The 12,390-nt window shown below is 36.5% G+C and overlaps 2 protein-coding genes across 2 annotated transcripts; both read right to left on the bottom strand.

Moving 5' to 3' along the window:
• Nucleotides 1-791: 791 nt before the first annotated feature.
• On the bottom strand, nt 792-2,154 carry LOC121241640. Its single transcript, XM_041139501.1, has 4 exons — nt 1,977-2,154; nt 1,491-1,608; nt 1,245-1,305; nt 792-1,170 (listed from the first exon to the last, which is right to left on the bottom strand). The coding sequence occupies exons 1-4, from the start codon at nt 2,026-2,028 to the stop codon at nt 892-894; spliced, it is 510 nt and encodes a 169-aa protein (XP_040995435.1). The 5' UTR covers nt 2,029-2,154; the 3' UTR covers nt 792-891.
• A 744-nt stretch (nt 2,155-2,898) lies between these two features.
• Nucleotides 2,899-11,174, bottom strand: LOC121241607 (ATPase 11, plasma membrane-type-like). Its single transcript, XM_041139443.1, has 21 exons — nt 11,121-11,174; nt 10,469-10,588; nt 10,255-10,353; nt 9,844-9,981; nt 9,570-9,704; nt 9,266-9,445; nt 8,912-9,118; nt 8,672-8,791; nt 8,116-8,235; nt 7,481-7,603; nt 7,287-7,391; nt 7,051-7,195; nt 6,397-6,561; nt 6,079-6,317; nt 5,943-5,975; nt 5,762-5,843; nt 5,463-5,623; nt 5,146-5,316; nt 4,126-4,308; nt 3,784-3,962; nt 2,899-3,573 (listed from the first exon to the last, which is right to left on the bottom strand). Exons 1-21 carry the CDS (start codon nt 11,172-11,174, stop codon nt 3,477-3,479), a joined length of 2,856 nt encoding a protein of 951 aa, XP_040995377.1. The 3' UTR covers nt 2,899-3,476.
• Between the last annotated feature and the right edge of the window lie 1,216 nt (nt 11,175-12,390).

Genomic DNA, 12,390 nt, shown 5'->3' with positions numbered 1-12,390 from the left:
GAATTTAGATGCCTTAAAAAATAAATTTCACTGTTTAAAATTATTCTTGAAATCTCAAGATGACCCTACACCTTTGCTTGTATGTTTTTGCAAGGTTTCGGTTATCCTTCCTCTCATAATTCCTTCAAACTTTAAGCTTTGATCTCAGATTCTCAAAGGACTTTGGAAAAAGAAAGGAATATTTAGCATTGGTCCTGGCCTGGAGGAATTAAGCGTCTGTCATGCATGGTGATAATTCAGATCTTTTACCTTTTCTGCTGTTGTGAATTTAGGAAATGTAGAAAGGAATTTTACGAGACTTTGCAATGCTTGCGGTTTTATCTCTTGGACAATGCTATCCCTAGTGTATTTGTGACTTTTGTTTTGTTTTTTTAAGTATTTTTTAACGTCTTTAGCCATTAAAAAAATTAAAAAGATATATATATATACAACTTCAATAATAGTCACTTTCTTAATTATTAAGTAAAATAAAAAAATAATTAAAAAACTCAGAGCAGCAAAATTGAAGGAGCTAAGTAGCATTTTCCTTATCTTTTACCATTATAGGGAAGGAAGGACAAGGTTTTGTAGAAATAAAAAGGGAAATGATTTATAGTGTGAAGTCCAGCATACTTTTATTAAAAAAAAAAAAATAGGAGAAATTTGGAATCTAAATGAAAAAATTAACTTTTTTTTTTATATTAAAATTTACTTTTTTTCAAAATGAATATGCAATATTTGGACACTCTTAAATATCTAGTATCAGTGCTTTAAAAAAAAAAAAAAAAAAGAGAGAGAGAGAGAGAAAAGCATCAATTGAGAGTTCTCCTTTTAATCATACAAGTGTAAATAAGAACAGGATTATCCATAATCACAAACACAATGTATTTTCTTTGGCGTATTAGACACATTTCAGGATGATACGCCCATGAAAATCCTTTTGTAGAACTTGACAGTCGTGAGAGCCAACATCGTTGCCGAGGGAACAAAGACAACGTCAGGAATGGCCTTTATCATATTTAGCTGGCCCACACTCTCTCCGGCTCTCTTAGCTACCATGGCTCCCGGAGGTGCTACTATTCCAGCGATAATCATTGCGCCGTCTGGTTTGTTCTGATTGACGTTCTTCATCATAAAATCGATGAATTCCTTCTTCTGATCTTTGGCTTTGTTCCATTTTGTAAAATTTTCCTGCTCATGGTGTGATATATATGTATATATAAGAATGAGAGAATACTATGAATGTGCAAGCAGTCTAAACTGACCTCTATATCCTTGTGTGATGGCACATCATAGTGCTTACTAGGCAATGCTGAGTTGAGAGAGCTGCATAAGATAAATTATAGAGGGCAATTAGCTTAATCCGAGCTGATGCAATATTTATTTCCGTTTGTTAATTCCCTTCTCCCAATGTTCTTTTTCTGTGCTACTTTTTCCTTTTCTCTCTCTTTTTTTTTTTCCCCCAGGATGATAATCAAGACAACAATGATTAATTACAGATATGTACTTACTTGAATATATCAAGAACTGCAATATGGAAGTCATCAAAGTCCTTGATATCTTTCTTAATGAACTGATCGTAGAGTGTCCCAGATATCAAATCCGACACCTGTTTTGACTGGAACATTCCTACATTTATTTTATGCAAATTTGCAGCTCAGAAACATTATGGTGTTATGGGTAATGATATATATATATATATATATATAGAGAGAGAGAGAGAGAGAGAGAGAGAGAGAGAGAGAGAGAGCAGTAATGTCATTGCTAATCGCATCAAGAAGGGTGCAGATTCTTCCATTTTATCTAATAAGATCGAGCTTATTTGCAACCGGACAACATCTATGGAACAAGAACATGAAAACGTGCGGAAACAAAAAGACAGCATACAGCAATCATATATATTAAAACGAGAAGAAAATTGAATAGCAAAAGCAAAAGAAGTACGTTGATACAATTCATTCATAAAATTACATGAAATGAGAAATGAGATGACAAACCTTTTCCCATAAAACTCGTAGCTACACCCATTTTTTGTGAAGATGTAATCATGTCGAACAATGATGCGTGTATCTATATATGAGAGAGAGAGAGAGAGAGAGAGAGAGAGAGAGAGAGAGAGAGGGGAAGGTATAAACAGCAGGGATGGCTTGTCAGTATGCTTAATCAGTTCAAGCAAGGTATTTTTTATGTTTTGATCTCTTTTCCCTTGTAAAATAGGATTCTTGGCTTGGAACTAGCCTGTTCCTTGAAGGAGCAGCTCGTGGGTTTGGGGTCCTAGGCATCCTACCTTGTATTTTCTATGGTTTTCGCCCATTTGTCTTACCATGCTTCCATACATCTTGCATTGCAAAAGTTGCAAACTTACCGCTTTGATGATTTCGAGTAGCATATGTTTCAGAGACAACTGCAATGCAAATTCTTCTGTGGCACCAGAAGGAAAAAAAAATGTTAAAATTCTTGAATTAGATGCCCTAATTCTTGAGAATAAACAACTTTATCTGTACTACCTAAAAATTTAGGAGTTCGGCATGTGGCTACTGCCATAACACAATCTAGTTGCTACATTAAGGCTGCGTTTGAATGTTGAGTTGAGTTAAACTGAGTTGAGTTCTTTATTAATAATAATGAGTTGAGATGGTAGAGTGAGTTTTGTGGGGTCCATCTAATATGAGTTTAAATGTGTTTGGATGTTAAGATGAGTTTAGATGTATTTATAGAAAGTTAAAAAAAGTTGTGGGTCCCGCGTGTAAATAAGTGTTAAATTGAAAAAAGTTGTGAGCCCCACGTGTAAAGAGGTTTTGAGTTGAGATGAGTTTAATAATTTGAGAGTTAAGTGTTTGGATGTTAAACTCAGCTTAAAATTAGACTGAACTGAGTTAATCTCAGTTGAGTCTAACAACCAAACGGGACCTTATTTGATAGAGACCATATTTTTATGCCCTATATTTGGTTTCAGCGTTCACTTTCATACTTAATTCAGAAGAAAATGAAGATTCCATCTTTCTGATTTAATGAAGGGGATGCCCTGCGTCTCTCCCAGAACTTCAACTCAAACTTCTTAAAGCTTTAACAATGCTCCTCAGAAAGGATAAACTGCTGGCTTTCATCCATAATGTAACAGGAAAAAAAAATTGCCATGCATTGACTTGACACATTCTCATAAATAATTAAAACTTTTATCTCCATCTGTTCAACAGGATGTCTGACCTATATTTCTAACTATAAACATTATAAAATGGCATGTCTAACTTGCATGGATACACTACTTGTTCATCAGTGTTCGGGCAACATTAAAGTTTTTGATAAATTTAGTTTAACACAACATATACTCAGGTATGTGATGTTTGGTATGTCATCACATAAGAATCTAGGCGTTTTATTGATAGAGTATTGGACAATTGTTGAATCTGCGGTGTACCACAACAGCCTGCTTTGGATTTTTCTTTACTAATTTTGTTTTTCCTCTTCTAATGGAAACAGAGAAAGGAATAAAGACTTCAGAGAGTGTAGTGCTGGTTCATGGCATCAATGTCAAGACCCCTCAGCTTGGCAAATGACTCAACCTTGCCTTTCAGGGTGTGAAGCTCCCTCATCCTGAAAAAAGAAAATCAAAGGAATTAAGAAATAAAATCTCATGGGACTGATGCATTAATACAATAATAATAACAATGGTAAGGGTCCTTTGAGAAAGAGGACAATGGATGAAAAAAATGCAATGAGTAGCCTAACTGAAATCTTGAGACAGATATGCATCATAGTATGAAATAGTTGGAGAGAATTGTGAATTTCAGTTGAAAGACAAACCTTGCAATCTCTGCACGCCTTTTAGCTTCCTCTGCCATGAGACTGATGTCCCTAAAAGTGCTCCTTTCAGAAAACTTTTTTGCTTCAACAGACTGGAGGCCATGTAGTGTTCGCTGCTCGGCTGCCCATGCAGCCTCACGAGCTTCCCTACCAAAGTCTTTTTTGTTGGTAAAAGCAGTCTGTTTTAATAGACAAACAGGTGGGTGATCAGGATCTTAGGACATGATCGATGATATGCAATGAAAAGAAATTCAGCATAGTTCCCTCTAGTAAGGAGTTCATGATATTTAGAAAGTTCTAGACATAATCAAGTCATCATTGGGAAACTTCAGTTTCACTTACTCTTCGGTCTACCACGAGATCCCAGGCACGTCCACTTATTGCATATCGGACTGTAAATTTTAAGGGATCGAGCAAGAAATAAGTCACAATACTGTATAACCAAATGATGCCTGTCCAACCCCAACCAATGCTTTGTATTCCAGCGAATGTCCAATTTGCAGTGGCAGATATTACTGTAGCAACCTGCAACGATGAGTCTTAAGCGATGGACAATTTGAAAAGGATGGAAAAGCTTATGAAGCAAATAAGACGTTTAATTGTGAGACAGCAATGATATTGCTAGACATCAATATAATTTTAATGTACTCAGGGTTTCAATTGAGTGTACATGAAATCTTTTAGTGCCATGAGCTGATTCCATTTCCCTACTTCCCCCTTTTTGAATTTTTATTGGGATACTAATCAATTATAGTACCAAAAGGAAGACTTTAAAGCAGGACTCAGAGAATACTCTAAATACAAGTGTTTGTGTGTGATATATGTATGAATGTATGTATGCATGTATCAGAATTGAAAAGCTTCTCTGAACTCGTGGGACTTGATGAGGATGCTCCTATATTGTCAGCAGCATAAGCATCTTTAGGCTCCTATTAATCAAGAGCTCAAAAAAATGGAGACATTTGGATTCAATATATATGATCCAAACAATATCTTGATAATAATGTATATGTAATTGAAAGTTTAGATATTGAGCGGAGGGAAGAATTGATGAGCTTTTCCCATCCTTGAGCTGTAAGAAATTCATAAACTTGCAGAAGTAACCAGAACTATTAATCGTATACAAAGGATCAGGTTATATGTCCTTCTCAAGTAAGGTATAACTTGATAATGAATGTGTTTCATGGACGGTATGATTTTTTAAATATGGTTTTCACTAGATAAAGGTAATGGACTATTTCTACCCTATGGTCTACAACATATGCAATAGAAGCCATATCTTTCTTCAGTATGTTGCAATCCAAGTATGTTTCTACCAACTAAATCCATTTTGAAGAACAAGAAGATGTTAAAATTCTATACCAGCTGAGCAAGAACAAAGGCTGTAACGAGCAAAAACCCAGGTCTTTCCATGAAAGACCAGCCCCGGGAGCGTGTCACAAATATTAATGCCTGGCTGATGATGCTGACTTGAAGATATACAGCAGATGCCATTGTCTCTTTTGCACTGATGTCCTTCACATTAAACTTTTCCTGCAAGAAGAATGGTATAAAATAAGTTCATTAAGTTAAATGAAAATCTCCTACTCAAATCCTCTGTAAGAGCACATTTATGCAATTCAGGATCAAACACAGAATGCTATGCAAGACAAAAGCAACTGCCAAAGGAGGGAAGTTACCTTAAAGAAATCTGTTTTAAAAGCTACCCCAAAGAATACGATAGTCATTAGGGCAAGGTAACTGCCAAGGACAATCCCAGTTGCAAAAATCTCACTGAGTTTCCAACTGTCAGGAAGTGGAGAAGGCTTGACCCTGTCTTTGGAGATGGTCATGATGGTACCTGCAAACAGACTAACAGTCACATAACAAGCGAAAGGAAGGAGATAATGTGACAGAAGGATGAAAAGTAGGAAGGAAGGAAACAAAATTATTAGTCCATTAATCATAGGACGAAGGTTTAAGAAAGTAGCAAGCTAACCATCATTAAGAACGGCGATGACAAGAACCATGAAAGGAGGGAAATCAAATTTCCAGATGATATTCAGCACCAAGAAACCTAGCTGTTAGACAAAAATCAGCTGCAAATGAGACAAGCTTTGTTGTGGGATGCAATTATAAACAATTTCATATACAAGAACTTAGTTTAGAATGGAACCTACCACAATACGTATAGTGATAGAAACAGCATATATCTGGATGAAGGGGAGCAAAGATAAAGAGTCTCAACATTTAATCTCACAAGGCGTAAACCAAGACTGATAATTTCTTCAATATATCTAGTAATTGTTAGATTACCGTGTAGTTTTTCATTCTCTGGAAGATTGCCCGGCTTGTTAAAACAGCACTAATGATTACACTCAACCCAGGTTCTGTTAGAACAATATCTGAAGCACTACGAGCAGCATCTGTGGAATCTGCCACAGCAATTCCTATGTCAGCTATCTTCAAGGCAGGTGCATCATTTACTCCATCCCCGGTCATTCCACAAATGTGTTTTCTAGCTTGCAATTTCTTCACAATCTCATACTTATGTTCTGAAGGAGAAACATATTATTAGAAATTTACTGAAAATCAAGATTTAAGGACTCACTCGATCATTACCGCCTCACTAACCTGGAAATACGCCAGCAAAACCATCAGCTTTCTCTATGAGTTCATCAATTTGGAGACCAGCAACTGCCGCATCCTTACTATTACCAAGCAGAGATGAAGAGGGGTACATATTCGTGCCCATACCAAGTCGTCTCCCTGTTTCCTTTGCAATTGCAAGTTGGTCACCTGCAGGGGTTAGAAAAAGGTGAAATCACCGAGCAGATGCATTAAGGTTTCGTTGTTGTTACATAGCAAGCTCTGTAGGAATCCATTGCGGTGGTGTGGAATGGCCTGCGATGCAAGTTTTGTAATGGTGCAAGCCAGAGTTAGGAAGAGATAAGATAAATGTAGATAGGAGCAGCAGGTTTTTTCCTTGCAAGCTTCTCTTCTAACTATGGGAGGGGAACAAGAACTCATACTCAGGTAAGGGCGGTTTGGATGGATTAAGACTTTGCTTGAAACCGAACTAGTTTACTGTTGATCTGGAGTCTGACTCGCAATCGGTACTGCATTGATTAGATGTCTCTCGTTGTGTGCATTGTAGTCATGAGATTACTTTGAGAAACAAATGTGCCAATTAAGTGGAAGGATGCCTGGTGGTGGAGACTGGAGAGGATAGAGCTCTCTTATTTGCGTTGTAAATGAATTTGAGCCGTATGATAGTTTAGCACTCACCTGTGATCATTTTAACACTCACACCGAGGTCCAAAGCTCTTCTGATTGTTTCGGCACTATCATGGCGAGGAGGATCAAAAAGAGGGAGAAGGCCAACAAACTGCCAGGGGCCACCAGGATGGTCTTTGGTACCAGCAGGTACTTCCTAGAGAACAAGAAACCAGATTTTTCTCCAGAAACTACAGATAAGAACGTGTGTATGATACAATGAAGAAACCTTGAGAGAGTACTGGTACCTGGCGGGCAACTGCAAGGGAACGTAGTCCACGTTCTGCAAACTTGTCAATCATTGCATGTACTTTCCATTCAAGTTCCGTTTTGTTATGTGCCAGAGTGAGAATCTAAATGGCATAGGTGCAAAAGAGTTCAGAACTTGCGGATGCACATTTAAGGTTAATAACTCAACTGAAAGTTCAGTTATAGTTTCTACCTGCTCTGGTGCACCTTTGCTGACTCTCTGCATTTTACCAGCTCCATCGATGTATGTAAGTGCAGTCCTTTTGTCAGTTGGATTGAATGGTAGGAAGTGAACTTCTTGGATTCCAGCTCGTGCCTTGCAAAAACAATAAAGTTATAGTAAATGAGTTGTTTTTCTCTTTCTTTGATGCAGTTGTACCGTGGCTTACTCCTTAATGTGAGTACTGAGGAGTTACATGAAAGTAGCCCCTTTTTGGTGAAAAGAAAAAATCTTAATTCAAGGTAGGTAATGAGCAATCATGAGAAGAAAAATTTTGCAGAAACTCCTAGAACTGGGTTTCAGAACCAAACATCTATCAGTTCTAAAGAGTGTCTTCAACATGTTGTGATCCGTAAGAAAAAGAAATGTAAGACTCCCATGACCCTTTGCAGACAATAGAAACAACCAAATGCTGGTGATGACAATGGAAGACGGACAAGAAGCATCTTTATACCCTTCGGTTGATCACACCCACCACACACATAAATTAAATAAAATTGAGTATAATCCTCTTTAAAAGAACATACGCACACACACACACACACACACATTAATGGAACCCTTTTCTGTAAAAAATGACCTTTATAAATATTTTTCTAGTCCAATACCTCCTTAGGGTCGCCTAACATTGAAACAATCGCAGCATCAATGGCATCTTGATTCTCCAACCTTGATGCTCTTGCCGCCATAAGTACAACCGTATCCTTCTCAACACCTTTGTCAAAAACCTGTAATGGTATGGATGGTTGAAAAGTCCTATGAAGCAAGCACAAATAGCATTTCACAAGTTTAAAAAAACAAATATACTAGACAACCAATAGAACGAGACAAGAATTCCATTGTCACTTTTGTTTGGGTTGGGATTAGTAGTTGTAGAGATGATATATTGTTTCTTTAGATGTGTCTCTTGGAATAAAAAAACTTTTTCTTTTCTAAGTAATAAATAATTTTATCAATTAAGATAATAGACATAGCTCATGTACACAGGACGTTCACCAGAGAGTCTCTTGGAATGGAAACGACAAAGTAACATGAAATGCACACATGTGCAAGGCAAAATGTGATCGAACTTTTAACATTTTGGTTTCTACCATGAAGCTATCCAATATGCCCATTGCTATGTCATGAATACTTGAAGCAAAATAGAGCGACCAAGGGTATTACCTCAATCATATTTTTATCAACCGTAAGCTTGTTTAGTGTCAGTGTGCCTGTTTTGTCACTGCATAGCACATCCATTCCAGCCATTTCCTCAATAGCTGTCATTCTCTTTGTTATGGCACCCTGCACAAGACATAATGCCCAACGTCCAATAATATTCACAATTGAGAACCATTAATTCATTCTTATTCACTGTCATTAATTTTCCAAATCAATCTAGACAGTGGCTGTGGCTTCACAAACCTGCTGTGATAAACGATGTGAACCAATGGCCATTGTAACAGAAAGAACAGTTGGCATTGCAATTGGGATGCCCCCAATTAGTAGGACAAGTAGATTATCTATGCCAACGCGATATCCCCTGTGGTGAATCGCATATATCACAATGATTTCTATAAACATCCCAACAGCAATAGAACAAATGCAGAAGTTTCCAATTGATGTTAAAACCTGAAAATTTTATTTAAATTCAACAGTTAGATAATATTAAGCATGAATATGAAAATATTTATTGTTATGATTTGGAGAAATTCTTGACTAGAGTGCTTAAAACATGTTTTGGATTGACAGTATGGATATAAAATTTCTGTAAATTACCTGCTGGAAATGCCCAACATGTGTAGTGTTTTCCACAAGATGAGCTGCCTTCCCAAAGAAAGTGTGAACACCAGTTGCAATAACAACTGCTTCAATTTCCCCTTGCTTGCATGTTGAGCCTGAATAAACCCCATCACCAGGGTTCTTTGTTACTGGAAGAGATTCCCCAGTAAGTGCAGACTGCAAGTGACAAAGAAAATATGTTAAATTCAGGAGGTTAGACTAGTTGGTTACACTATGGGATGCATATTTCGGTCATAATGGCACTAGGACCTAGTTTCAAAGGATCAATAACAATATTTACCTGATCAATTTTCAAAGGATCTCCTTCAAGAAGACGTGCATCAGCAGGAATAATGTCACCAAGTTTGATACTAATTATGTCTCCAGGAACCAGCACTGAAGCATCTTCTTCACCCCATTTTCCATCACGTAGTGCCTGATCAAGAATAATTAGAAGTGAAAACAAGATAAGATGTCTCTGACAGAGTGGAAAATCAATAACAGGGTGGTACTAGTTCTTGATGGCAAGGTTTAGCTGTCATGAACTTAGGATATCAATATGCAAAGAGAAGAACCTTTGCTTTTGGGGCCAAACGTGCCATAAGAGCAGCAGCTGCATTGCCAGCATTGTTTTCCTCTATGAAACTGATAGTAGAATTAATGATTAGTAAGACCAGGATGCCAGCAAAGTCATGATAATCTGCATCTTTACGCTGCACAGATAAGGTTTTGTCAACATTCTCCCCAAAATAATTGACAAAAGACTCCAATTTGACTAAATTTCAACTTCTAGTAGGGAAAACTAATGAACAGAAAGAATTAAGGACTTCTTGATTTCACTGTGGTTCAATGAAGGTAAGAATCTTCAATGATGACTAATATTAGTACTAATTTTGTTCAACTCACAGGGTCAATGTCATATAGCCGACCATATTAGAAAACAGGAGTAGATAAAGATGAAAACTCGAAGATTCATATAGACTTACCCCTCCCTGGGTAAGAGAAATGGCCATGATAGCTGCAGCTTCCATAACCCATGATAAAGGATTCCACATAAAGCCTAAAAACTTCAGTATTTTGTTTTCCTAGAGCAGGGTAGAAAAGCAGAGAACCCATACAATGAGGGAGACTGAGGAAGCAATAATGGGGAAATAGAAAGCAAGGAAACAGAGAGATTCAATTGAACATTGCTTCTCCAACCTTTTTCTCCTCAAGTTTGTTGTAACCAAACAAAACCAGTCGCTTTTGAACTTCATCAGAAGTCAAACCTTCCCTTGTACAAGTAAGATGCTCAAAAACTTCTTTAAGGGGTATATTCTCCTACAAGAAGCAACTTCCAATTTAGCATATCTTTTTGTGCCAAACAAATAAGATTGAAGTAGGGAAGAATTCTTTGCATTCCCATCCTTCTCTTTTACTTTCATTTTTTGGTCAAATCAAATTATCACCATGATACACCATTAACCAAACACAAAAGAACCAACTTTAGTTTATTTTCACTGTACTTCAACAAAGAAAATGAATAAGAAAAAAGAGGATCTTTAATGCAGAACCAGACTTTATTCTACCAAGGAATCAAATTTTCTCATTAATTTTACATCTGACTATGGAGATTGCATTTGGTTCTATTATTCCTAGGTTTGCAGTTATGAATCTTCAAAATGAAAACAAACAAATAAAAAAAAAAAAAAAAAAAAAACAACAAACAAACAATGTCAACCAGTCAGGCACCTTCATCGCTAAAATCTCTTTTGTCCTGTTTTGAGATTTTAAAAAAAAAAAAAAAAAAAAAAAATGAAGAAGAAGAAAGAAAGAAAGAAAGAAAGAAAGAAGAAGAAGAAAAGGCACATACCAGATCAACAGCTTCCTGGTTAACAGCATCAAGGGAATGCGACATTTCAACCATTTTGGATTTCCTTTAGCTTCAACCCTCCACCAAGAAAGTGTTCACCAGATTATCTGCATGATCAGATAGTCCATTACGCATGCAATCCTTTACATTGAGTTTGCTAATCCATAAAACAAATAGGTTGATGTTAGTACTTCTTATTTAATTTCGACTAGAATGCCAAGTCATTTGAATCCACCTCGTCTTAATTCAATCTATTGGTTTTATATGTGGAAAAAGAAAAATCAAAACCCATTGCCTTGTCCTCTTTTCTTTCTGTCAAAGCAGACATCCTAAAAAATGCACTTCTTGCATAACTGTTAGTATGAGGCCTCGGACATAGAACATTAACCATACATCCGGTATTCAATATTCATCAATCTCAATAGCAACAAATAAACCCAGAAATCCCATTAGCAACACGAATTCGGAAAATAAAACAGAAAATTTTGGCACCTATAAAACGTAACGATCCCAATTCTTCAACCTAAAAGATGTCTTCAAATCTCTTTCTCACGCATCAAACCTTCATGTCCTTGAAGCTGCAACGAGCCTAGGGAGCTAAAAGCTGGACAGATTACTCCAAGAATGGGACTAAAGGAACAGTATATATAGCTGTACTTGCATGTACGACCAATCAACATTAGTGCCAACTAGGAAAAGTCTAAAACTGAGAATCAAGACAGAAGAAATGAAAAAGATCAGCAGTGCTTGAAAACAATGCCATTGGCTTGTGAACTTCGCCGGCTTCTGCATCCGAAGCTCACTCATCATATATAGTTGGACTTTCCAAATGGCAGTTAACTTTGCCGCCATGCATTGAATGTATCCTCTTTGGACTCAACGTACTTCGTCCGTACCATAACTTACGATTATGTATATGTAAGAGTATATATTTGTTTATCTATATTATATATATATATATATATATGTGTGTGTGTGTCATAGAAGTGTTACAGCCACAAAGAAATTTCGTAAAAATAAATATATAAACTGACGTAATTTAATGTGATGTCATATTTACTTTATAGTAAAATTAATTTTATAATCTGACATACCACATCAAAACAGGTTAGTTTGTGAGTTTGTTTTTATGAAATTCTTTTGTGGATAAAACATTTCTCAGTCATATGTTTTGTTGTCAAGTTATAAGAAAATACATACCATAGACAATTCAATTTCATAATCTAAAGTATAACAAATGATGTTATAAAAAATAATAATTAATCTGGTT

Source organism: Juglans microcarpa x Juglans regia, chromosome 7S (genome assembly GCF_004785595.1).
Source record: "Juglans microcarpa x Juglans regia isolate MS1-56 chromosome 7S, Jm3101_v1.0, whole genome shotgun sequence".
In the NCBI taxonomy this organism is placed as follows: domain Eukaryota; kingdom Viridiplantae; phylum Streptophyta; class Magnoliopsida; order Fagales; family Juglandaceae; genus Juglans; species Juglans microcarpa x Juglans regia.
The sequence above is the reverse complement of the archived record's forward strand: the minus strand, read 5'-3'. Positions and strand labels throughout refer to the sequence as shown.

Excerpts from the sequence above, each read along its gene's own strand:
- LOC121241640 (XM_041139501.1), bottom strand. The coding sequence starts at position 2,028 with ATGATTACATCTTCACAAAAAATGGGTGTAGCTACGAGTTTTATGGGA. Across the intron at positions 1,609-1,976 it reads TACGAGTTTTATGGGAAAAG|GAATGTTCCAGTCAAAACAG; the intron begins GTTTGTCATCTC and ends AAATAAATGTAG. Across the intron at positions 1,171-1,244 it reads CATCACACAAGGATATAGAG|GAAAATTTTACAAAATGGAA; the intron begins GTCAGTTTAGAC and ends CACCATGAGCAG.
- LOC121241607 (XM_041139443.1), bottom strand. The coding sequence starts at position 11,174 with ATGGTTGAAATGTCGCATTCCCTTGATGCTGTTAACCAGGAAGCTGTT. Across the intron at positions 6,318-6,396 it reads TTTTGCTGGCGTATTTCCAG|AACATAAGTATGAGATTGTG; the intron begins GTTAGTGAGGCG and ends TTTCTCCTTCAG. Across the intron at positions 3,574-3,783 it reads AGGCGTGCAGAGATTGCAAG|GATGAGGGAGCTTCACACCC; the intron begins GTTTGTCTTTCA and ends TTCTTTTTTCAG.